The sequence below is a fragment of the Salminus brasiliensis genome, chromosome 14 (genome assembly GCF_030463535.1).
Source record: "Salminus brasiliensis chromosome 14, fSalBra1.hap2, whole genome shotgun sequence".
Lineage (NCBI taxonomy): Eukaryota > Metazoa > Chordata > Actinopteri > Characiformes > Bryconidae > Salminus > Salminus brasiliensis.
The window spans coordinates 15,738,100-15,765,179 of NC_132891.1; the positions used below are offsets into that span (position 1 = coordinate 15,738,100).

The window sequence follows — 27,080 nt, forward strand, 5'->3', positions numbered from 1 at the left end:
AGAATTCACATTATAACATGGAGTAGATTATCATTCTTTAATTAAAAAAAACTTCAACAGGTAACATCTGAAGACTCCTGCATTCTCAGACAGTCCAGTACTACTTACACTCACACACAATCATACGCTTGGGGTGTAAACAAACAAACAAACAAACAAAAACATTAGTGCATTAATGTCAAACATTTCTTTTCCTTTTATGGTTGAATGAAAAGTGTAAAAAAGAAGCAGGTTTTGGTTCAGTGGATATGACTATAAAGAGCAGTGTAACAGGCATTACACTGAGGACACATATTGATCACCTTCTCCGTCAGGTTTCAAAACACAATTTATTTTTGCTTATATTATTTTATTATATTAAGTTGTTCAACAGGAATAGGGGTGACCTGTGCAGCCTGGACCAGCCATACATTAATTTCCAAGGTCAGGAATGCCAAGCAATCCCTCCCTCTCTCTTCTCTGAGAACATGAGGAAACTTCATAGCCTTTATCACAGGTTTTGCTGCATAAACTGAATCAAATGAAATCTTGAGCCATTTGGGAAATGTCACAGAAGCAATCTTTTGAATCTTGAAAAAAAAAAAAATCTTATATGCAAAAATATATTTGTACAGAACATTAAATAATACAAACAATACAAATGAAGAAAAAAATAAACAATACATTCTACACTGAAGGACACAACCTTAAAAAAATGTATCTACAGCTGCTTGAATATAAAACAGACAGGTTCAGTACAGTAATAAGTTAGCGTTATAAATGTTGCTATATGACTGCATTCATCTTTTTTACTTTTTTTTTTTACTTCAACAGTATAGCAGAATTATTTATTGACATGTCATTATATATATATATATATATATATATATATATATATATATATATATATATATATATATATATATATATATACACACACACACACATGTCACAGGGGGAGGAGGGGCTTAATCAAACCCTACAGTAGCAGCCAGCAATGGAATTACCCTTATTGGAAAGTTAGAGGGTGGGGTACAGAGCATATCACGGTTCAGCAGTTCTAAAAGAGACCATTAGTAACACCTCTACATTGGTGTTTTCCCAAGCCCTGTTTTAGAGTACCAGCATCATGTTCTTATACAGAAGACTGCCAACACTGTGTCATTATACTGAGCATTCTGTAGAGGCAAAGCATGCTTTCTAGGCAACGTGTCTTCCGTTATAATTGCCTTATAGAGTATTGAAGGAGTTTTCCAACCGTATCTTGCTTTGCCACATATGTAGTGTACTGTTGATTATATTACAGTCTGCGATTTGAGTGCATTTCCCTGTACTCTGAAAAGGGCATAACAGAATGTCCACAGACTCCAAACACACTTCTAATAGAAGTCAATAGAAGGGTTGCAGATGAACTCCATCACGAAGTACCGGTTTCCTAGAGAGCTAATAAGCCTAGTCCTGGACCACAAAACATCATGTAGGAGACTTTCCATTGAAAGGATGGCAAATATAGTTCACACCTAAACTGAACAGAAATCCCTGTGCAGGAAATTGGCACTAAATGTTACTGCAAAACATGTTTCTGTCTTTCACCCTCATTTAAACTCTTCAGGAAAAGATACTGGAATGTGATTCTATAAATCTGTATAATTTAAAAAGGGATAGGTTTTCAGATGGCCCAAGAAAGAAGAAAAAAAAAAACTCAGGAAAAAGCGAAAGTAGCTGGAACTACTTTGTTACGAGGTTGCTAGTATGTCAGAAACTAATAAAAGACATTCCACTGCAATTTCCCTTTTGGGATCAATAAAGTATTTCTGATTCTGGTGTTTGCTCATCCTGAGACCTGTATTTTTTAAAACGAACAGCTACAGGGGCAAACAAGTGATGCATTTTGAACGTATTCTCAAGGGATTCTGCAACTCCCCAATATCATCATACAGCAAGTACAGGGAAAAACACTGACGTTCTTGTTCACTGTAATCAATGATACAATGCAGATGCAGCAGACATTAGGTGGAAATTTGCTGAAGCGTTCAACCACAACTATATGTATCGGCACTGTCACACAAAAACCCTTGCATCTCCAAAATGCCAAAATTGTATAAAGATTTAATTCCAAGCCATTCTGGAGCATTTCTATTGGTCGATTCATCATGGTAATTTTAACACAATGGAAAGAATTGTAAGTCAAATTGTTACAAAGTAAAAAAAAAAAAAATTATATATATGGAGAGACAAGCTTTTTGCGTAACAGTGACCATACGGGACATCTCTTCAGATGTTCCGAAGGTTCCGAAAAGCACAGTGATCTTTTAAAACTGCTGTCGATGGTCGGCCCTTACGTTCCCCTGCTGCCTCAGTTATCTGTATGAGCATGAGCTTGTAACAATCAGTTAATTCCAAGGGACACTCTTGACCATGGAGAGGAACAGCAAAATACCCTCCGGCCTTCCTTTTCACAAGTAAAAAGGGTATGTAAGGCACCTTGGAACCCCTGATGTTTTGGTACATGTTGACCTGTAATAAGTTCCCCACTCCTGTCCTTCCAACTTAGGTGACCCAAAGAGAACAGCATCTACTTGTTACAGCTCTGACTGACACATAGGTCTGGTCCAGAAGCGGTCTTATGCCCCATTTGACCTTATCCTCTTGGCTATTAGTGTTAGAGGTACACAGAGGACAGGCTGAGTGGCCACTGGACAACTGGACCTACGGTCTTGTGGGCTCTCTCGCTCACCGGTTAACACTACAGCGCATGTGAGGAGACGAGCGAGCAAAATAGCTCGCCGCCAGCTAGTAAAACCCTCTTTATGTGAGAGCAGTTTAAATTTGTTAATCCTACATTTGAAATTAAAACATAACTAGATACGATCTAACATCTGTACACACGCGCGCGCGCACACACACACACACACACACACACACACACACACACACACACACACACACACACACACACACACACACACACACACACATCCCATGAGACCAGCTGACGTGCTGCCACAACGCCAGGTCTGAAACTCTCGCACACATGTAAACAGCACGCACAAATCAGGAACCTGCAGCTCAAGTAAGGGCCTAAGCCATGGAATTCAAACTCTGTGCCACTGTATGCTAAGAACGAGGACGTTCTCAGCTAATTAATAAGACTATGCATTGAAGTTAAATAAATGTAACATTTTTGTGCTCTGAAGGAGACATCTACACACATCTAAATACAAGTTAGTCACATAATCTGCTCCTTTGTCCCTTTAACTCAGAAAAGGTTCCATTTGTTGTTTTTCATTTTGCAGCTTTTACATGTTTTAATCCAGCAAGCGGCATGGCTTATGTATCAAAAGTGGTCCTAATAACATCTACCAGCATTATAGAACTGGTCTTAAATCAGAATCTGACAAGAAGAGAAAGTTGTAGCACATCTTCCTCTACTAAGACAGAGATTCCATTAACATTATCCTTCAGAGTCAAGTTCCAGAGCTTGTCCTCCCGTGACCGAAAGTTTGTCTGTCCAGGAGGATTAAGGGACTGGACAAGGAGTGGGGATTAGTGGGAGGTGTCATTTGGGCACAAGGCCACGAGACTGAGGGTACAGCGGGGATCCCGATCCGGAGGGGCTGTGGGCTGAAGTGGGGGTGCTCACCTTCTTGCCCGTTTTGGGGCGGCTGTGAAAGAAGGGATAAGGGTGGGGTGGTTAAAAAAGAAAAAAAAGAAAAGAAAAGAAAGCGGTTATTTAAAGTGTAAAACTCAGGTCAACTTCAAAATAAAACTCTAGGTGACAAAGTGCAGGTGACGAAGTGAGTCAAGCAGAACAAACAGAAGCAGAAAGAGGAGAGGGAGCAGGTAAAAAGGGGAGGGGTTCTCACCCTGACTTTGGCTTCTTGGAGAAGCCCCCAGCTGCAGTGCCAGGGCCCAAGCCTGGACTAGAGCCCATGCTGGCATAGAGGCCAGAGGCGTCCACCTGGATCTCGTCCTCCTCTCTCAGGGCGTCCTCTAATGCCGCCGCCACCTTTGGAGCAATCACAGGCTCCTCATACTCTTTAGTGGTGCGGGAGGGCAAGTCCAGCTCCAGCATCAGTATATTCTCAGCCTGATAAAGAGGGATGGGGGGAGAGGGTCACTCAAATTTACTCATCGATGATCTGCAGTGTGGTGTAAACAATAGCAATTAAATTCCGTTGCTTACTAAAGAACATAAAAAGTGCATATGGTCACTTAATTCATCTGTCTTCAGTTTTTTATTGATACTATGCCTGTGAGCTGCCTAAATATTAAAATTAATTACATGATGATTTTTTGATTTTGATGTTAGGGAACTGCAATGGCAGAAAAAAAATAAATAGAATAAAAAAAATCAATAAATGCATTTCTAATATGTAGTGACTACAACAAATAGGCAGCACTTGGGGAAAGACGGCATGGTTATAATTAGCAGTTTGACTCAGCTATGACATCACCATATGTGCGCTGCATCCCAATGGAGTACAGAGCGTACTCACCCTGTATCTGGCATCAGGCCGCATCATCATGGCCATGCGGGCGTGCTGACTCAGAGGCCTCCTGTAGCCCACTGCAGAAACCGGCCTAGTCATCATCTGCTGATCACTGAGAGATTGAGAACAAGACAGTGAGTGAGAATGAAGAAGTGGCAACTGCCTGCATCAAGAAGAACAAGAAAGCATCTTATCTTCTACCAACTTCTGCTAAACAAGCAGTGATAATATGCAAATGTCTGTATGTTTGTGCATACTCTTGCACACGGGTGATGGGTTTCATCTTCCAGGTGTCATCCTCTTCGTCGAAGATAGCCCTCATTACAATCTTATTCTTCTCCTCCAGCGGGATAAAGTTTTCGATGATCAAATGCCTGGTGAGTGACCCAGAAGACAAAAGGTCAACAGAAGCACCCTGCAGGGACAGCCTGGCAAGCAGACTGTGCTGCTAATTAAGTCATTTCTGATCCTCCAGAGCTGTCTTTTAACTGCCTGTAAAGATGCAGCGCTAGTGGTGTTGGGTCCCGACTTTTAGCCCATCTGATTCATCGTATAAACTTACTCAGACCTTTCACAAATTGTTACATTCTTCTCCTTTAAGAATATGACCTATTCATCTTCGCCTAGAAAATGCAAACACTATGCGCACATACACACAATCACAGCATAACAACAAGGCAGCTTATACGATTCATGCTGAAATACATCAATTGATTTTTTTTGTGTGTGCAGGCTTTTAAACAGATAACGTGGGCAGGACACATGAAGATAATGGAAGTGTGGGCTGATTAGTGAGGGAAAACAGGACAAAGCAAGTTTAGATAAAAGCTACAGCTATAAATGACTCAAAGGGGATGAAACAGAAGAGACATTGACAAGGCTGTCGGAAAATGTCAATACACATGGTCAGGAGAACCCTCTCAGTTTAAACCAAGATAGGAACAACTAAAGACAGAGAATAGGGAGCTCTGAGAAGTGGTCATACTTCAGTTTGAGCTCTCGGGTCAGCTCGTTTTGCGTCTGCTCCAGCTCCTGTCTCTCTTTAATGTGGTCCTCTTGGACGTCATGAATCTCTGCTTTCACGGCTTGTAGCTTAGCAAAGAGCTGAGAGAGGGAGAGAGAGAAAAAGAGATGATAATCAGCAAAGCAATAGCAGTACAAGAAGCATACACATGCTCAGTCAGGCGGACGTAAATGACTCAAGTCTAGTCATGTATAAACGGGAAGGGGGGGAATGGGGAGTTTCTGGGACAGTTGGCCTCAAACAAATGATTTGGAAGAGCGGAGTTTGAAGCTAAAAATAAAACTGCACACACTCACACACTCACACACTCTTAATCTGATATTTGATGGTGCCAGTGAAAAGATATTTAGGTCGCAGTAAGGCTACACTGGACAGAGCTGCTAAAAGCAGATGTCCATCAACAATACCAATACATGCATCAGAATTTGGTCTTTAGCAGGGCAGCTACTTACTTAGTGCTACTACTTAGTGCCAGCTCTTTCAGAAGATGCAAGATAAAAAAAAAATATTTGCCCTTTTCATATATATAGCTACTACTAAATGTAGAATTGCTATTATCCACCATCTTGAGAAGGAATTGTTCATTAGGTAACATTGGCTTCCATTAATAGGGCGGCAAAAAAACAAACAAAAAACTAAACAAAACAAACAAACAAACAAACAAAAAACCCATACACAATACTGTACCTTTTTCAGTTTTTTGGTCTTGATGTCAACTTCTTGTTGCAGAGAGCTATATGTCTCCTTCAGCTCAAGTGTCTCTTCATCATGACAGTCCATTTCTTGTTGCATCTCCCGCTCACGTCTTTTCTGTTTTACACAAACAAGTGCACACACAAAGAACGGCATGTTCTAATACTGTCTAAACACTGAATGGGGTGGCACTAAAACCATGGAGCATAGTTCAAATCCACGTTCCAACTATGCATTGTTTTTGACTGACTGACACATTTTGTGAGTAATTATACATGAATAACTGTTACTGCCGGAGCACAGTGTTAAGTGCTGCAGTAATGTTCCTACCATGTACAAAAGAAGACAATCATTCATAGATTAGATGTTTCAATAAGCTTTTTGATTCACAACCTACAACCAGGTGTCCTAGAATAGACCCATATCAAAACACTAACAAGGCTCAAATAACCAATGCCTTTTCCTGCAACCTTGAACATAGCAACACAGCCTTGCCTAGGCTTACTGCTTGCATACTGGATGTCATTCGTGGACATTTTACCTGTTCTGCTATCTCCTGCCTCTTCAACTCCAAAATCCTCTGCTGCTCATTAGTGTGGTCAACAATGTTCTTTCCTCCAACCAGTAGCTTGCTCTCCATAGCCTTAGAGAGAGGAGAGGGAGAACAGGATTAGCAGAGAGATACTGTACATAGACTAAAACAGAAAATATTTTTTACTACAACCAGTGCGAGTTAAGGGCCATAAAGGTATATTGTATGTGTGTACATTCTATCTGCCTACCTTGACTTTGGCAGAGAGCATTTCTGATGCCTCCTTTTCCCGGCGCAGATCATCCATCTTTCTCTCCTTTTCCCTGAGCAGTCGCTGTTTCTCCTCTGCCACCAGACTGTGGTCCTCCATGATGGCCTTTCTCTCCTTCTCCAGCTTCTCCTGTTGCTCCCGCCAATAATCTGTGATGTTTTTATCCCCATCCACCCCGTCTTCATCTTCATCCTCTTCGTCCTCAACATCATCGTCCAGTTCTTCTCCTTCCTCCCCGGCCTTCCTCCTCCTCCTTTTCCTTCTCTTCTTTCCCGAGCGCTTCTCCAGCTGTTCCTTCAGACGGGCAATCTCCTCCTGGAACTCCCGCAGAAGGGCATCTTTGGGGTCTTCGTTGACGCGGGGTTTGTTCTTGATGTTTTTGGCGCGGTTGGAGTAGCGCAGCGTGGTGAGAGTCTCCTCCACATTGTAGGAGGCTGGTCCGATGTTAGCCACCATGACCGTCCTGGCGTTTCCTCCAAGCGAGTCCTGGAGCAGTCGTGTGAGTTTGGAGTCTCGGTACGGAATGTGGGTGCTTTTTCCATCCACCAGGGCTGAAATAACATTACCCAAAGCAGACAGGGAGAGGTTGATCTTAGTCGCCTCCTTTAAACGTTCACCCTGGGCACCTGTCTTGGTCTGCCTCTCGCTTCCGGCCAAGTCAACCAGGTTGAGCTTTCCCACCCGGATGTGGTTCTCTCCGTCTGGGCCAAGCTCACTGCACTCGATAGTGATGACAAATATGGCATGAGATCGAGAACTGTGCTCATTCATGTTGGTGGCCCCAACTGAACGGTTCTGGTTACCTACATTCATAACATGCTCGATCTCCCGAACGCTTTTAGTGACGAACGAAGAAAGATCTTTGACGTAGACACCCGTGTCAGGCCGCTCCTTCAGCTCCAAGCGGCGTGATTGGTCCTTGGATAACAGGTCCCTAATCTCTTCCTGGTAGATCTCCAGGTAAGACGCTCTGACCAGGTACTGCTGGTTCTGCGAGCGAGAGATGTGTGTGAAAATGTGCTCGAAGGAGTTAGGGATGACCCCTCTCCTTTCAGGGTCGTTGCGCACCCCTTCCATAGTGTAAGTCTTCCCAGTGCCGGTCTGCCCATAAGCAAATATGGTACCATTGAAGCCCAATAAAACAGAGTCCACTAGTGGCCTAAACGTCTCGTCATAGAGGTCAATCTGCTTGGAATTCCAGTCATAGACAGAGTCAAAGGTGAACACTTTGGGGTGCTCGTGGGAAGATGCACCTCTGGGATTACGCACAGCGACCTGGCCTAGCTTCACGTCCACGGACACCACCCTCTCAAAGTTGGCAGCACGCTCTTTTTCGTTCATAGGGCGACAACGCACCACGACCTTCACAGACTCCGAGCTCTTGCTTTTTGACATGATGGCTCCGGCCTGCACTGTGCCGTATGCACTGGCGTCTGTTTCTGTAATAGCACTACTCTTTCACAGTGATGGCACTGCCAGCATCAGAGCCTGAAAAAAAAGGAGGTTAGAAATGACAGCTGAACTTGTGTAATGCACACAACACACAGCCTGAAGCAACTTTGATAAAAGTCTGAACTGCATAAATGACCTCGAGCTTATGAAGAACAGATCACTGCAACGAGAAGCTTAACGGTTGACGCCCAAGTGAATCTAAAATCCAATCAAGATCTCTTACTTGAATATCAGATAGAGTTTTACTTATTTAGTGATCTGCTGTCAGGTTTCATCACAGCTCTGAGAACATAAGGAAATCAACATTACAGGGACGTAAATAAACTCTGAACAAAAGCATGATCGGCTACTGAGATGGACGTTACCAGTTACCAGTGCTAGTAACGACTGTCTGACCAACTCTAATGGCATGAAGTTCATGATCAACGCCCTTATTAAACAGCAACCCAGTAGCTAATGATGGTCACAGTGGACTACATGCATGCACAAGATTAAGTTAAGCTCGTTGTAAGCAAACTCAACGTGACCATCCAAAGCAGACTAGCTAGTGCTATAGCTACATCAAGTCGGTCGTTTTTTTGACTGACATTAACGATAACTACAATAACCAACGGCTGTGTTAGCTAGCTAGATGTTGGCTAGCTAACTTAGCTAGCTAATTACTTCACTGGGACTCTAATGTGTAGTCCCTGACCAAATATCTGACAGCTGTAGCTAGCTAATATTGTAGCTTGTGACTTTCTCACTCCATCACTAAATAAATCCTCCGAGCTTCCAGCAAACATGCAAACTAGTCAATGCTGCAGCCTCTCCAGATTAGCCGGCTAGCAAACATTTCGTCAACAGTGAAAAGCAGATACACCGCGCTAGCTAAACGGGCTCGGCTAGCTAACTCCTAACGTTAGCCAAGATTACTTTATAACGTTGTCATCTTCACGGCCACTGTTGTTTCACTCGGCACCCCGACAGAAACGTTGTCCAAACCCCGTACCTTTGAAGCGTAGTAACCTGCAAACTCTCGACGGTTTATCGCACAAATCCGAGACAGGCACATAACGGCGACTGAAAGCGGGTCAATCAAAGCGGAGCTCCTCAGCAACCTCGCTCGAGCGGCCTAGCAACGCCAAACACTCCGTTTACGACCACCGCAGCTAACGGAGCTATGCTAAGCTAAGCTAAGCTAAGCTAGCTAGCTCGACTAAGAAACACCAGCTACTGCTTGTTTTTTTTTCTTTCCTAAACCCGACAATGGCGCTGAAGAACCGCTTGTAAAACTAGCTAACAAGCGGTTAGCTAACCTGAAAATGAGCAGCTACTGACCCGTGTTTCAGCGCACCCTCTCTGTCAGCCATTTCTGCCTCCTCTTGCCCGACCCGAGATCGTAAAGTGAGGGAGCTGTTGTTTCCCACTGATTGAGCGGGCAGGGCGGCTCAGAGCCTGCTTCTACACCAACATTACAAATGCAGCCGCTTCATGACCTGCTAACATTAAAGGGCCAGTATCACACAGTTTCATATCATTTAAGTCTTTTTGTAATGCTTGACACCAGAAACAAAACCACCATTCATTTTACGTGACTATTTTCCTATTTTTCTCTCTTAACTGAATGATAGAAGGTGGCATGCAACTGATTTACTAAAGGTGTAAAGTTTTCTTTAAAAGGATTGTCTTCAGCACTTTAAAAAGGATTGGTGTAAATTGTTGTGCAATTTTAGAGCAAACAAAGGAAAGGAGTTTCATGCCAGGGACTTGTACGATCATGCTGCAGTGGTGGTGCACTATTCTACTGTGCAGCAGCACCTGCACAAATCTGACAGTCATGGAAGAGTCATCAGAAGAAATCGACTTCCTGCATCCTCACCACAACAAGCAGCGTCAGGTGTTTTTTTTTTTTTTTTTTTTTTTTTTTTTAAGAGAAACATCTAAAAACTGAAAGTATTTCAAATCCTGTGGACGGATGAAGTTCAATCAGAACCTTTCCGCCTCAATGAGCTGAGGGGTGCAGACTTTCATCAAAAAAGCACCCCTTTCCAACTGTTGTAAGGGTGCACTGATCACAATTTGAGCTAGTGTTGCAGCCAGTGACACAACTTGTACTCTCTTAGCCATTCACAGTATGATATTTTGCCCAGATGTTTGCATGTCATGTATGTAAATGGCTGTACGTTATGTAGCAAAATTAGTTTTAGACATAACAGCCTTATTATTCCAGGGAAGTACACAAGACAACACATAGGGTTTGCTGAGCGTGTTTACCACAAGACACAACAGAGGCAGTTTATACAAATCTCATTCATTTGTGACCATTTTAACCAGGGAGGGAACTGTATGTTTTGAGACATTTCAACAATGTTTACACAAATTTATTTCAAAATAACAATAATCATACTTTTTTTAAGCAAAAGTAAATAACAAAAAATAACATCAGCTGCTTACCCATGCTTTGTATTATGTTTAATGGCTTTGTAAGTGTTCCAAAGAACTACTGTACAGTCCTAGATTCTTTCTGATCTCTATATACACTGTACATGTAAAATAAAGAGGAAAATTGTGTTGTGTTGTCCTATAGGGTATTCTGCTTTTGACAACTAACACTAACAAAAGTTATTATGAAACCATTAATTGTTTTTGCAATTGTTTAAGTACAAGGTTACCCTTTATTATAATTTTTTACAAAATACAATGAATTGGTAAGTCATTTTCTCTAACTCTTTCCCCAATTAATGATTTAATGAATTAATGATTTATTAATTAAAATAAAGATGAACTGGGGGGGGGGCATTAAATATTACCAAACATATAAAGATAATGCTGAATATATTACTACTAATACTACTAGCAGTAGTAGTAAGTTGAATCAGTGGTAGTTTACTAGTCCAATGAATTAGTTTCTCAATGTAAAATAATACAGCTCAGCTATCTAGGCTTCGAGTGGGACATGAGATTTCGTTTGGTCCTTAGTTTGAAACTAAGGTTATTTAAGAAAACATTTCTTCTGGAATGCACCAGCCCATTCTTGAAAGCAGTTGCAGTAGAGTACACTAGTTTTCATATGCTAGTGACATGTCTGCAAGCTTACACAGCATGGGAAAAAACTCAGACATCCTTTCAGGCATCACTACTAGAACAAAAACACAGACAAGTGAAAGCCTTTTCCTGAAAATTTAATAATATGTGGAATGATGTTTTTGAAGGTACCTAAACTCACCCTACATGTAGTGCTGGTAGCTTGTGACATAAAAAAAAAAAAAGAAACCGGATAGACAGTATATGAGATTTAAAAACACACCTGTGTAACAGGAAGTGCATAATCTGCAGCACACTTCTAAGTTCACAAGTCCTTAACAACCTTTCCTATAACGTGCAAGTTCCTTTTAATGAACTCCAACCGACAAACTAATTCGGGACCCCCACTCCACTATAATTAGCCTCTGCAGGATCATTTTCTGCAGCCCTATGGAAAATCACTTTCCATCTGTAAGGACACTCACATCTCCTACTCAAAGTACCACCTTTATGATGTAATAACCATGTTTCTAAAGCTAAGCTTTGAAGCCTGTAGATCAGAAAAGACTGTTAAATGGACTCTGAATATTAGACTGTGTCTAGAACATGAGAGCTAGAAAAGAGGACAGGGGCTTCTGCCACCACTGTAGACTAGGGGCATTCATAACTCAACAGAGGAGTCATTTGAGCTCCTGCTAAGGTCCCTGGGACGCTAAAAGCAGAATATACTTATGTAGCATTTGTGGGAAAGCCAGTCGCGGTCTACATCCAAAATGGCCATCATGATTTGGCACTTAACCAGCAACACTGACCAGGAGTATATTAACAAGAAGACTTGTAGGTACACCTACCATGTATCTACACTGACCATAAATTTACTTTGCAGTTATACTAATAATTAATACTAATGTTATGCAGATGTATTATTATACTAATTATACATCTGCATCACATACACTCATAACGGTGCAACTACTACTACCTACTGTCAGTGCTGCTGCTGTGCTGAGAACTGGTCAAATATGGTTCCTTTGCACTGAGGAAAAGGGTAGAGGGTGGGTGATTAATTGGGCAGCAACATGAGCCCTATACATGATGTATACCTACTAAGCAAATATGGTAGGTGTTTCTATAGGGGGGAGAAGAAAAAGGAAGGAAGAGGGGAGAGGGGGAAAAAAAATGAAGTGGATGAAAGCATTAGTTACCTTATTAAATGAGAGAGAGTGAGCCAGAGAGAGAGATTCTATTTGAAAACTGCTTTGTCCAAAAGGTCATTCTACGTTATCCTAGTGCTTTCTACCCTTACTAAATCCGCATCCTTTAAAAACCGAGCCATACTCTTCTGTAAACACTAACCAATGACCTGAGATTTCCCAGACACTTCAGTTTTCAGATTGATTATCTAATCAGCTTGAGCTTTAGTCTAAAGCTCCTCTTTTCTCTTCTTTTTCCCTGGATAGTCCATCCCAAAGAAAGAGGACGGCCTGCCATGGACATCTCTTTCCCTCTTCACAAAGGCTGAAAAAGAGGAAACGCAGTTTCCTATGAAGTGGTCGGCCTGGCCCAGGATATACAGGTCAATTTGAGCCACGTCCGGCTGAATGCTGACCACCTTTACCTAAGGTAGGAGAAGAAAAAAGGGGAATAAAAGAAAGTGTGAATGTAGAGTTCCATGTACATGTCAAATGATCAGCAATAGCAGACTCAACCCTTAATAGAGTCTACCAGCTTTAGCATCTCTTCAGAGTGATTTATTGATTTAGAGTAAGCAAACCCAAACTGGTGTGATTTCTACAGATAATCATCCACAAGAAAATTAAATAGTGCCTTTAAATGATTTATTAATTAAATATTAATAAGTTAGTTATAACAACTAATTCTTACTAGATTCTACTGGGGCTCTGTATTGGCAAGAACCTGGTGAAATATTATGGGTAATGACTCAATATATTTTAATACTGCAAACAAAATAATATATTGCAATTTCCAAATCACAATTTTGAAAAGAATTTATATATTTATACTCATTAAAAAACATTTATATGCATGTAATCTGATAAACAAAAGCTTAATCACCTTTCCTTTGAAGTGTTTCTCGATCTCAGCACTGTGGGACTCCGAGTCGGTGGCGATGTAAACAGACTGCGCTTGTGTCTTTTCAACCCAGAGCTTGACAGCGCGCAGGATCTCCGTCAGGTCAGGCAGACACATGGTAAAGGTGAGCTCCAGCGCAGTCTGGCGGTCGTGACCCACACATTGCGGTGAGGCCATGAAGTGAGGGCCCGCATCCCCAGTCTGCAGTAGCTTGCAGGCATTTTGCTGGAGGACATGGAATAAAATACAGAAGACCACAAGTCTATACAGAGAGCACAAGTATAAGTTTTGAGCCAGGCTTATCAGAGTTAGTCTCTCATGTAAGGAATCTCAAAAATATGATGAACACAAAACTGATTAAGCACAGAAAGCAAAAATGTACACACCAGGGGTACACAAACATCACAGTTTGGTTCATACCATGGAACGGACCGCACGGTTCAGTACCCCAATGTTTTTTTTAATGTGTGTGTTTTATTTATTTATTTATTTTCTGAGTTATTTAAGTATAGTAAACATGGCATGTTGCTAAAGGTTCACAGCTTAATGCACGGGTTCCTAAACTTTTTCATGCCAGGACTCCTGTATCCACTTCCCTTCATTTATTTTTGACCCGCCATCCCTTAAAACCCATGGAAGACAAGCGTCCAGGCTTTTTTCTATCCTGGCACCAAAGTGGTGGAATGAACCTCCCGTCGGTGTCTGAACAGAAGATTTGCTTGCTGTCTTCAAACGCAGACTGAAGACCCACCTCTTCCAAGAATACTTGGACGAATAGTAGAGTACTATGGTCTCCATACTGACTTATGTTTACTAGTGTCTAAGCTTAGAGGCATCTTGGAATTTATGTCTATTCAAACTAGCTGAGGTATTTTTGAGTAAGTAGCAAAGCACTTTTTTAAGTCGCTCTGGATAAGAGCGTCTGCTAAATGCCTTAAGTGTAACAGTACTTACAATTCTTTACGTATGGGAATGTGAACTCTAGTGGCATCTGCATGTAGATATTGTAGTAGTTTTATGACTATATAGCGAGTAATGAGGTGTTTGAGATTCAGACAGAAACGCTCATACATTGTAACTTTTATGAAGAGCTAGGGTCAGTTTTTTTTTTAAAAAAAGCTTAGTTTTCAGTGACAAGAGACCAACACACTTGGAAGAACCTCAAGAACCTTCAGAAATGTCCAGATATGTGTGGACGGGACCAGTTATAAAATAACTCTAGGTCTAATCTTTTGTATGAATACAGAACTATTTATACAGGGTTTTATTAAACTTGTTCTGGTGTGTTGTCCGCTATAGGCCTGAGTTGCCTTCTTAACACAAATTAGACTTAAACAGCAGAGAGAGCATAACATGAAGCTCTCTACTAATTAAACAGATGTTAATATTACTAAGCTGTTGAAAAACTGAGCTTTAGTCAGTCAGCTGCATTGTATCTTATCAGCCTATTGACTTGTGGAGATGGTGGAGAAGTTATTTAGAATAAACTAGACGGATGAAGCGCACTTCAAGGAGAAAGTTAGGTTCATTGAGAAGTATCCAGGTATATATATTAAGAGGTATACAGCATGATGGCAGAGGCTCCTGTCCTATTTTCTACCTCTCATGCTCTAGACACACCACCTATGACCTGCTTATCACCTCCACCTCCTCTTCCTCATTTTATAACATTTTTCTTATGAACTATCACTTTAAAGTTTATATTTGCTAACAAGTTTACACAGATGTTAGGTAAAGAAAAGCATTTTGGCTCAAAAGTGTGTGTGCGTACCCAATCAGATCCAATCCGGAGGTGGATTCCCACATAAGGTCTAGGCAGCAGTGTGGCGATGTGTTTTTCTCCATCCTCCACAATCTGGTCAGCCCATACCACAAAGCGTTGCAGGCCCACATGCTCCTCCAGCACAGGGAACTGGGCTGGGGCTCCAGGCATAGCCAGCACTGGGTGCTCAGTTGGGGGAAACCTGAAGCAGGGGTGGAGGAATGCAACTTGTATATTTATTCAACTCCTTAATGGGCTGTAAAAATGCATCGATGTTATGATGCACTGATTATTAAATATTAGAAATTATTATAAAGGAGTGTTAGAAGTGATTCTAATAATATTCAACAAACAATACAGGAAATCCTGTCCTTGTGAACAGGACAACCTTTAATACTACTATTATTATTAGGTTTTACCAAAGTTGTACCTTTTAATCCAGTGTGGTACATAGTAGGAGTTGAAAGACAGACCAGTAAATGGGACAGAGCGGTCAAAGTTCACTCCAAGGTGGTCCCAGAATGGACCAAATGGGTTGCCATCCTGCACACAAATCAGCACTGCTTTAGCGTGCAATTCACCTAAAGTGCCTGAAGATGGCAGTGTTTCACTAATAGTGCCATCAAACATGCTTGCTCATCAGCCTTCATTAAAAAACCCCGGGGACCATAAATCTGAAAAAAAGTTATTTTATTAAATTGGCTTAATCCAGCTCCTGTTGGCACAAGGTATGCCTTCCCCATCTCCAACAAATGATCAATATATTTTGCCATGATTCTCCCCTTTCAAGGTAAATTTAACAAAACAGACATGTGGAAAAAGAGTGACTTGGAAAAAAATAAAAGTGACCTTGGAAATTAACATGTGGGCTTGCTTGTTTACCACAGGTTGCCAATAACCTTTCTGTAAAATTAAAATACCCAGCATGTGGTAAAGACATGACATGGAATCAAGCAATAACCATCCAGGTAAGACAGCAGCTGCTCTATACCAGTGGTCTTTCACACCTGAAGTCCTTCACAAGCTACATCTGGAGTGGTGCAGTAAAAATCGTGCAAGGCACTAGAGCTGGAGTGCCCAAAACGGACACAAATAAGAACATTACATTACATTTTAATTTAGCAATGTAAATGTACCCTCAGAAGGTACCCTCTGAATGTATACATTAGAGGGAAATTTGCATATTCGTACTTTGTTGTTCTATTAATAACAACAATAGATTCATATTCACTATTTAACAATATTTTAAAAAATAGTTAAAATATGACCTGTAAGGGTACCACTCCAGTGTTTTGTGCGGTTCCTCTTCAATAAGTTTTGTACCTTTTCTTCCTGAGAGTGTATAACATACCCCAGCAACATCCCACCAAACTCTCATGCCTACCTTCATAGGGCAGCTCTTCTTGTCGGAACTCCTCTGAACAGCAGATTCGAAGCAGTAGGCAGCCCTCTGGCCTGGGGGCCAGTGTGTAGGGGCCAGATGATCCATGAAGTCCTCCAGACTCACCACTCTGTGGTACTGCTTAAGCGGCTCCAGCTGGAAATACTCGCTGTAGGGGACATGCACCTGTTGCCAGGAGGACAGAAAAACGGTTACATACATGGTAACAAACATCTTCAGCAGCCCCACCAGCAAGGAAGCTGGTTCGGATTCATGGAATTTGCTACTCACACATTATAACTTTTACATAAATTCAGGGAATGATTGGGACTGTGAGCCGCTTTAGTAAGATTTTTTTAAGCAGCTGATTGACAGCTGATAAACAACAAAAGCAAATATTTAAGACCCCATTTACATCTGGCCTCTCATCTATCTTGAATATCAGGATCATATCTGGATAAGGCGATGACAACATGCTATGCCTGAAACCATTCCAGAAGGTGGTCTGAAACGCATTAGCCATGTTATAGCACCGTAAACACACCTGGTCTCTCAGCAGACACATTCCACAACAAAAACATCTCCCAGTACAACTGAAACACCAGTTATAACTGTGCAATGAACATCTTTGTATATTCCGGCCCAGACAGCAATCAGATTTGTCTGTCTCTGCTGCAGTGGTGGCTCAGCAGTTACAGCTCCAGGCTACTGATGACAGGGTTGTGGGTTCGATACACAGGCTCGGCAAGCTGCCACTGCTGGGCCCTTGAGCAAGGCCCTTCACCCTTTCTGTTCCCCAGGTACCTCATCAATGGCTGCCCACCGCTGCGGGCAGGTGTGCTCCCTGTCCACCGTGTGTGTTTACTGCACAGATGTATAAAAAAAAGCGGAAGCAAAATTCCACCAGTGTCCGTCAAAAATGGTAAATATGGTTGTCTTGCTTGCTTGCTTGCTTGCTTGCGGGTCTGCTCTCAGGTTTTACTTGTTTAACCTGATATACTGAAAGCACAGTCAGTCAACAATCAATACAGAGGCGTCACAAGCCCAGAGCAGATGTTTGGTCAGTGGGCTCTGACCTTCATTCGATATGCTCAAATTTGAACACCTCGACTAACAGCTTTTTAAGTAGTTCGCAACACGAAGCAGCTTACGTTTGTGTATGGTGGCTTGTTATGCCGGTATACGATCCATGGGGGAACGGCCAGAGTCCGGTTTAGTGCTTTGGCGAAGGCCAGAGCGCCTAGAAAGTGGTCCGCCTGGTTTCCAAAGCGACCTGCAGGAAAAAGTTGATAAACAACAGACAATAAACAAGCATGTACAATGGTCAGTCACCTGAAGAAGTAGTTCGTCTGACAGTTATCCTTTGTTGGAGCTAGAGTTTCAGATGGTCTAAGCTGGTCTTTGATGGTCAATGTGGTTTGACAAGCTGGACATCTAACCAGATTAGACAAAATCATACACTATGCTGGTCAACTGGTTAATTTGATCTTGCATGAGCAACATAAACAACCCACTCAGTCAGCTTACTGATCCAAATCAAAATGGTATACCAGTTGGTAATACTAGTAGATCCGTGAAACCTTCAAACTCAAACATACCCCATGCTGATCAACAGTTAATTTGATCGACCAGCTTAACCACCAGGCTGTTTTTTCACAGCAAGGTTCATTTTCTGTTAGAACGGACGCATACAGGAACAAAACCATCATCTACAAACTTTAACTTAGAACAATTGAGTATCCTAATTTAATGTTCATGTTGGGAAATATATCATTATTGCTTGAGCTGCCAAAGCCCATGGTTACAACTCTTGCAGGGACATCTCATGTTGTGCAGGGCTGGATCTAGATGTACTGCCCCCGGATAGCTCCCTACCTACCTTCCCAAACGTATTGGGACACCTGCTCATTCATTGTTGCTTCTGAAATCAAGGATATTAAAAGTGTTAGTCCTGCTTTTGTTGAATTAACTGTCTCTACTGTCCAGGAAAGGCTTATTACTTGCACTGCTGTGAAGCTTTGATTACACAGAGTGACAAGAGCGTTAGTGAGGTCAGGGTGTTGGACGATTACCACCCACCTCATCTCATCTCATCTCCAAAGTATTGGCTGGAGCACCTCAATGGGAGGGAGGGTCTACTAGGCATGGTACCTATAGGTTCAAGCTTATCTGCAGGGACTAGACAAGCTGTTCACGTGCATTTGCACACCTCGGTCAGCAAAGGGTGCAACTAAAAGTAGCCGAATGCATTCATTAGAAGGGTTGTTCCAGTTAGCAAGCAGTTCGCCTACAATTCAGGTTCTACCAGTCGTGACCCCCAGCCTGTCAAACACCGTGGCGATCTGTGAAACGCCCTGAGGAGAGACGGGTGATGTGGACTGAACGCGTTGCGGTTCATAATGCTGCAACTTCAGCGTTATGGTTGGGTTCAGGTCCTTGACAGACGAATGAACTCCACATTAAAAGCATCTAGAAACAGTTCGGACCACACACGTCTTCACGCGTCTGAACCGGAGAGAAACAGCATCTCACACAACTGTAAGTTCTCCGTATCTGCAGTGGCTTTGTTTACCCATGCACGGACAGTAGACCACGTATCCGTTTTCGTCCCATGTCAGGTCCGCGGCGGCGAGTGAAAGCAGCGCTGTGGACAGAAAACCCAAACACCAAAGTTTGAAGCGCTTTGGTTTCGCCGCCATTGTGAACCATCCGCGGCCCACAATGCAACGCGCAGGACTGCAAGTGTTTTAACTCTTTACGCGCTGCAGGACTTTCAGCCTAGCGCGCGCGCTCGCTCGCTCGTTCTCTCTCTCTCTCTCTCTCTCTCTCTCTCTTTCTCACACACACTCACACGCACACGGAGATGTGGTCGGAAGTACATGCGCTCATCATGGGCATAAAAGTCATGACAGTCTTGAGCATTTAAATGATTTCTCTGCACACAGGCTAAAATAGAGCTACATGGTCCATAATCTGGAAACGGGGGTCCATTTCACCTCTCCCAAATAAACCTTATTATTTTCCCCCCAAAGCAACATGGAATGAATCAGTACTAATTACATTAAAATTAGTATTCATAATTCTTGATATAAACTTTAGACACAGTTTATGCACAAAATATGAACTAAATGACTCCCGCCACACACGTTATTGACTGTCTCCGCCTCCTGATTCATTATTCAAGATTATTATAATATTATTATTATAACAATATTTTTATATTATGAGATAATGAAGTGCTCGGTCTATTAGCAAAAATATTTTAATTATGTAGAATATCTATTTTCTCTAGAATATGTCATTTCAGCCATCAAAAAAAAAAAAAAAAAAAAAAAAAAAATATATATATATATATATATATATATATATATATATATATATATATGTCTGTCGAGTTTTCTGGTTAACTCCTCAGTCTGATAATAAAATCAGTAAACGGTAAATAACAAACAAGTGACTCAGTGACGTCACTTCCTCTGGCGGGAAAGAGGTAAGGTATGTCAAACTTTTCTATATTATTTCCTCATAATTTTGCTTTTGTGTGTTTGGGGTTGTTATCCTGTTGTCCAGTTGTGTTCACCATCTAACCTATGGTTTATTCTTTGTTATTCCGTCAACTTTGTGCCATGTATCAGTTTCAGAGCGAGATGCTACCACTGCCATGCTTAACAGCTGGTTGAGGTTGAATGCCTCACCTTCACCTACACTCATTTAATTCATATCCTGATAACAAGTAATAAGAAGATTAGTATACAGATACTATACTATTAAGTCTTCTTGCACATGTAAAAAAAGGGGAATTCTTTACAATTTCTACAATAAAAACAACAAATGTGCAAGCCTTTGAACTAATATTAAAGGCCCCACCATTAAAGTTTTGAAATATCTCTTCCTCAGATTTTACACACTTACTTACACTTGTGATCTTGTGATGTTTAGACTCTTAGAGACTTTATATGTGATATTTGACTTTTTCTGTGGGATAACTCCAAGTGATTTTCCTTTATTGATCACAATAGCAATATTTCCATCCCTTTCGTGAAACAATCTGGAGATTTGTTTTGTAGACAAACAAAGAAAGTGTTTGTCAATAACTAAAGTGTTATAAAAATCAACACTGGGGGGAAGCAGGATAGGGAGTTTGACTCCAGAGGACATTACAGTGTTTTTATTTTTTAAATGAGTGTTGACACATTTGAGCTCCTTCATTGATGTAAATAAAACAAAATATATTTAATATGATAAGAAAAAAACTTTGTCAATGGGTTATGGGGAAGCTAAAGGTACATACTGTATGGAAAAACAGGTTGGGGCATACATGAAATTACAGATGTCAAACAACTTTTTTTTTTTAATTGATAAACTGAAACCAGTCTTTGCATCATGTTAAGTGTCATTTTTAGAACTTAAAAAGCCAGTTTATGCAGTTTTATGGAAACAAGCAATTTATGGGTTTCTTCAAAAGGCAGGTATGCTGCACTATGCATTAATTTGCACCTGTAATCACACTTTTTCAACTCTGATGTATATTCAGTTTACTGCTTAGAAAACACATATGAGGATCGATTCTCCAAAAGAAATGCAAGGATCAGGAGTATTACTGTTATTTTTGTTAGTTCTCTTTCTTTTCTTTATTATGTATTTTTGGAGAAATATTTGTCTTTGAAGTAGCAGCACTATCTCTTTGGAATGTGAGCCTACAAAGTCTGAAAAATGGATAATTATCAATTGGTCAGGCTGTTTTTTTTGTTTTTTTTGTTTTTTTCTCTTAAAACTAAATGAATCCATAAACCCTTAAACAACCTATGGACCACTGGTGGGCTGGACGTGTTATTACAAACTGCCATTACCAAAGAATAGCCCCACCAGCTTGTATAGACATCCCTGTAGTTACTGAGTAATACGCCTTAGTGTGCAATAAGACTTGGAGTGTTAAGGGGTTTTAAATTAAATTACATGGAATTGCTCCAGTAAGGATTCCTAAATTTGTTAAGCCTGAATATTGTCTACAGTCAGGCTTAGCTTCAATTACTAGGTTCTTAGGTACACTTTGAACAGATTTGGACTCTGGGGAGGACACTGGAGACATGTATCCAGTGCAGTGAAGATGTCGTGGCTAGGGGAGTTTCAAGTAGAACTGATTTGTACATTACCATACTGTAGTTGCACGGTTTGAGAGGTAGTTCTGCCCCCACACGTACACATTGCCATGGCCCTACAACTTAGGCCTACTTGGAACCCCCAGCCACAACATCCTATTTATGGTGGATACCTGTGTGTCCCCACTGTCCTCTTTTTTAAAAACTATATAAAAATATGGTCACCCTTAGATCAAAAGTCTTTAACCAGGTGTCCAAACTTTTGTCCGGTACTGTATAAATCATATTTCTGAGGAGAGGACTTTACTTTCTCCCTAGAACATTTTTACGATATATGATAATTATCTTAATATTTTGTCAATGACTAGTAAAATGCTGCACTCAATTCAGTTAAATAATACTGCTTACACTTAAAATGTGCAGTTAATCAGTATTCTTTAAGCACTAATGATATCCACGATATACTCACAAAAGCATATTGTGTACAAAGTAGAGCTGGGCAATATGACGATATTTTATCGTATCGTGATAAATTGTGTTATTGTGATAACAATATGCTTTTCTAAGCACATCAAGGATTCTGTTAGTGCTTAATAAACACTGATCAGCTGCAGGTTTCATTACTAACAATGTAATTAGACTGAATAGTAGATAAATATTGTGTATCGTGAAAAAAGTCTTTAAATATCTTGATCTAGTATTTTTACCATATCGCCCAGCCCTAGTACCAAGATAACAAACTTTATCACAATACGACAATAAATATTGTCATATTGCCCAGCCCTACTGTTCCTCACTTCTGTTTAGTCATTGACATTTACCTTTGGGTCCTAATTCCTTTTTTGTGTTTCATTTCATTCTGTTATGTTTGTGCATATGCTATAATTAATACCTCTCAATTTTGAGCATAGTCGTTTTCATTTCAGACTAACAGGATTAGTTTTCAGTACACCTACTGAAATTGAAATGCTGGTATTTTACAGAAGTGACTCACGGCCTACTGAATAGTGGTACCATCTCCAGACCACAATGAAAATGAGTGAAAGTTAAAGCAACCGAAGCTGTTTCAGATTGGTATATAACAAGGCACAGTACAGGGAAGCTAATCAGAACAGAAGTCACCCAATCTATCATTCATAGTTATATTGACTCGCTGGTGTATTGATTATTGCCTTTCAGATTACACAGGTCACAGGGCTGCAGGCATCCAGATATGGCCAGATATACAGTAACACCTGATTTGAGGGCCAGAGGTGTCCTGTTTACAAAACAGTTATTTGTAGATTTTGAGGTCTGCTGACCTTAAGTCTAAGCAATTATGCTCAGCTGAACAATACAGAGTCTGTTCTACAGCCATGAAATGTTATACAGTATGATGAAACAGCCATTGCGCTTTCATTTAACTCATGATTAACTGAAGCACATGTGTGACCAGGCGCATAGCCATGGGTGGGCCTGGGTGGTGCTGGGCCTTCCATGATTGTTCACAGGCCCACCCAATGAGGCAGGGAGCAATATTTTACAAGGGAATTATTATTTTTTTAATTATGAGAGCTGTCATCCACATCATTATACAAGTAACGTCAGGGAGACCTGTGGATGGGGTCTGTATCATGTAGGTTGGTCCAGGCCCTCTTCTTCACGGTTCAGTATATGCACATCAAACTACACTGTTCAAAGTGTAAGTTCCTTTAGGAGGTTCTTCAGTTTGAAACTGTGGTGCAACTTCCTAAGGTGCTTTGAGGAACCTTCAAGAAAATGTCGAAAAAGGTTCCCTGAAGGTTCCTCAAAGAAGCACCTTAAGAAGTTCCTCCACAGTTTCAAATTGAAGAACCCCTAAAAGTTCCTTGTGTAGGACCCATTTTGTAGGAATGGGTCAGAATCAAAACGTCTGGATTGGGACTCATTTAGACCATTTTTAGAGTTAAACAGGTTCCACATCTAATCATGATATGCTTTTAGATGTCTGGATGTCCAAAATAGTTAATGTCTGAACAAAATAGTCACACTATATATATATATATATTTCTTATAAAATGACATTTTAAAGTTCATGAAACGACTAGGCTATATGCTGCATTCAACTAGGCTTGGAGGTGGGAAGACTCAGAATTATGCCATTTCAAGTCGTAAAAGTCCAAAAAAACAGAAATTCACAAGCAAACATATCCATAACCACATCAGTTCTGTCTATTACTATTAGTTCTGTTAAGAACACAATCCCGACCTTCCGTGTAGAAATTCTCTGTAGAGAGGCTGTTTCCTTTGACTTTTCTTTGAATTGAATGCAGCAATACACTGGAGTTCTAGTTGGATGGCTGGGTCACTCTGTGGGCCTGTTTACACCTGGCATTAACATGCGTTTTGTATCCAGATAGTATCTGGATCTACTTTGGATTCTGGATTCTGTTCACACTTGTCACTTGTAAAGTGCATGACCAGATGAGATCCGATTTTACTTTCCTTTGTAAAAAGCAACACCAACACGTAGATCTTTTCCGTTTTAATTCCTGTAAACAATGGTTTTTCATCAGAATTGTCCTGCTCCAGGAGACTGTGAACAGCTTAGAGGAACCGTAGTGGTGGTTCTACAATGCCGAGGAACAATAGATGAGTGAACAATAGCGAGTGAACAAACTCCAACCGGTAAGCATGATGCAAACACAAACACAAACGAAAGAGAGAAACAGAGCTAGAGCAAGAGGCAGAGAGAAGCTAAGATCCACAGTAATTATTACTCTAATTAATGTATTTTTTCCACAGACATATTTTCACTTGCCCGGTGTAATCCGATCACAGAAAAAGTATTAAGTTTACACTTGTACACTAAATGTGGTTTAAATGTGATCCGGCCTTATTGCAATCGCAATGTGACTTGGGGGGTGTTTACACCTGGCTTTTCATGTGGACGCGTGAAATCCGAACTAGAAAATACGATCACCCAAAACGCCTGATAATCCAGGGTGTAAACAGGCCCCCAATATCTTGTGTCTATATGGCAATATCTTGTGTTATATGGAGGTTCTTTCAATGTTAGGTTCTGTCATTTACAGTAAAGGTTTTATGTAAATACATCCACTGGCTTTTTATGGCCTTGCTCCAGAGGACCCTTTTGGAATCTATCTTACTTAAATGTAAAAGAGTTTGTAGCAAAGTTTGACTTCACCGAGTAAAAAAAAAACCTACCAAATCTGAGCCAGAGGAGGTGCATCTGAACTGTTAGTGTGACTGAACTATGTTAAGTTCATTATCTTTAAAAATGGAGTCTGGTCCATTACTCCTATAGGCTGGGGTTAGGTAAGTATGTAAGATAACCACCCCCCAGCTCAACGCACACAACCCCCCATTCAATAGGCATATCTCTCACCGTTTCCTCTCTCACTCTTGTCATGCTCCACTCTTTCTTCTGTCTATCACCTTCCTTCTGTCCCTCCCCTCTCATGCTCCAGCCCATCCCCCACACTTCATGCACACACACACACATGCACTCATGCACGCATACACACAGACATACACACACAAGCACAAACACACAGACTTTTTCATTGTTAGAGATGGCGGCGGCGATAAGAATGCAAAGGAAGACTCTCAAGATGTCTGTTTGTCTCTCTTTGCCTGAGTTTTGAAATGTCGCCTGAGCGAGGAAGCGAATCAGATCTTCAAAGGCCATGAGACAGGGCCTTAAACAATCGCTCTTCATTGTCTGCCTGCATACAGCTCGCAGTAAACCCTTGCACACAGAGAGGAAGAACAAATGCTGAAAGAACAAATGTTTCCTTTTCTAAATGTTAACCTGTGCTGCAACAGCCCTGAGGCTGACGGGTGACACACAGCCTCTTGTGCATGCTCAGAGACATGGTTTTTAAGGAATCCGATGTTGCGGGTGTCACGTCCACTTGTACATCCGCAGCACTGCTAATAAAGTATTAATAGCAGTATATATGTATATACGATTGATAAGTGTTAGCAGCAAAGGGCTTGCCATGGTATGACGTCAGTGCGCAGGGCATTACCGGGTGCGCCCATGTCCTTTATCAGCATCAGCCAGAGTCACTGCACCGACTGATTACCGTACACACCATCCCTATAGCTGTATAACTCAATTGACCCTCCCTGCCACCTTTCTCTCGCTCTCTCTCTCTCTCCGCCAGGGTCCGAAACTATGCCCTATTCTCCAGACAGTAGACTATTTTGGGAGTCTGTTTTGTAGGGGTGGCTTATCACAGGCACTGGAGCACTAAAAAACAGGGGCTTTTAGAATATGCATGGTTAAAATGCTTGTGTGTGTGTGTCGGGGAGGGGAGGTTACTGTAGATAAGAAGATTAAAGAATTAATAATATAGTACTTACTTGAAGCTTACATACAGTCATGATGGACAGGAATGGCATGGCAGTTTTTGGCAGTTTGTTCAACACACTTCTTTAATAGAACAATGAAATTCTGCAAGTTTTAAGTGGGGGGGGGGGGGGGGTTCAACATTTAACTATACCTACAGGGTCAAAAATATACATAAGAATATTAATGAAATGGTGCCAGAATGTCTTGAAGCCTGCCAAGGCCAAGGTCTCTTAACTTCCTGTTAGTGATCATGACTGACTACAGCTGGTGGCTTCTGTGTACGTACATTTAAAAGTTTTTTTTTTTTTGAGAGCTCTCATTGGCTTGGCAGACATTCTTACTGACAACAGACAAAACCATCTGTTCATACTGCAAATATATTAACTAAGTATAAATTATAAGTATAAATAATATTGTAAGTGTACATCATTGGGAGGTGTAGCCACTTTTTGTTTTGGATGGTCAGAATCCAAGCAAAGAACCACCAAGGCACAAGCCTGCCATGAATTAGAAGCAGTTTGAACACCAGCATCGCTGTATTTAGTCAAGTGAGTTTACGCCGCCATGAACTGCGAGGCTGCCATCTGAGAAAGAGGCCTTGCTCCCAAAATCAACACATTAAGACATAACTAACACAATACACATGATCACAGACAAAATGCATCAACAGATTCTTAAAGACTACTAGTCAAATACGGCCCCATACTGAGTACAGTAAATTACTTTAAGCATGACTAAATTATTTAAGCACTGACGATATGTTTGATATGCTTAACTGGTAACAAAATATCATCATATTCTCCACCTCTAGGGGAAGCATCAAAGGGTTGTGTTAGATTTGGGTTGAAGTTGAAAGCTGCAAGAAAGTAGCTCTCCAGGACAAGGTTTAGAGACCACTGGGCTGATCATTATGGTTACGTGAATTAGCAATGATCAAATAGCGCTGGTCTTAAAA

The 27,080-nt window shown here is 41.1% G+C and overlaps 2 protein-coding genes across 3 annotated transcripts; both read right to left on the bottom strand.

The window, feature by feature from the left end:
- Positions 1-23: 23 nt before the first annotated feature.
- Positions 24-9,873, bottom strand: kif3b (kinesin family member 3B). 2 transcript variants are annotated; one of them, XM_072696912.1, is made up of 9 exons: positions 9,765-9,873; positions 6,972-8,480; positions 6,731-6,832; positions 6,184-6,306; positions 5,458-5,576; positions 4,730-4,846; positions 4,479-4,584; positions 3,846-4,069; positions 24-3,644 (listed from the first exon to the last, which is right to left on the bottom strand). In XM_072696912.1, exons 2-9 carry the CDS (start codon positions 8,385-8,387, stop codon positions 3,539-3,541), a joined length of 2,313 nt encoding a protein of 770 aa, XP_072553013.1. In that variant the 5' UTR covers positions 8,388-8,480; positions 9,765-9,873; the 3' UTR covers positions 24-3,538. The 2 variants fall into 2 exon arrangements, with proteins under 2 accessions (XP_072553013.1, XP_072553014.1); XM_072696913.1 differs by having other exon boundaries at positions 9,743-9,873.
- An 804-nt stretch (positions 9,874-10,677) lies between these two features.
- Positions 10,678-19,394, bottom strand: pofut1 (protein O-fucosyltransferase 1). The gene is made up of 7 exons (XM_072696649.1): positions 19,260-19,394; positions 17,839-17,960; positions 16,691-16,873; positions 15,737-15,849; positions 15,316-15,508; positions 13,527-13,769; positions 10,678-13,068 (listed from the first exon to the last, which is right to left on the bottom strand). Exons 1-7 carry the CDS (start codon positions 19,384-19,386, stop codon positions 12,874-12,876), a joined length of 1,176 nt encoding a protein of 391 aa, XP_072552750.1. The 5' UTR covers positions 19,387-19,394; the 3' UTR covers positions 10,678-12,873.
- Positions 19,395-27,080: the final 7,686 nt, after the last annotated feature.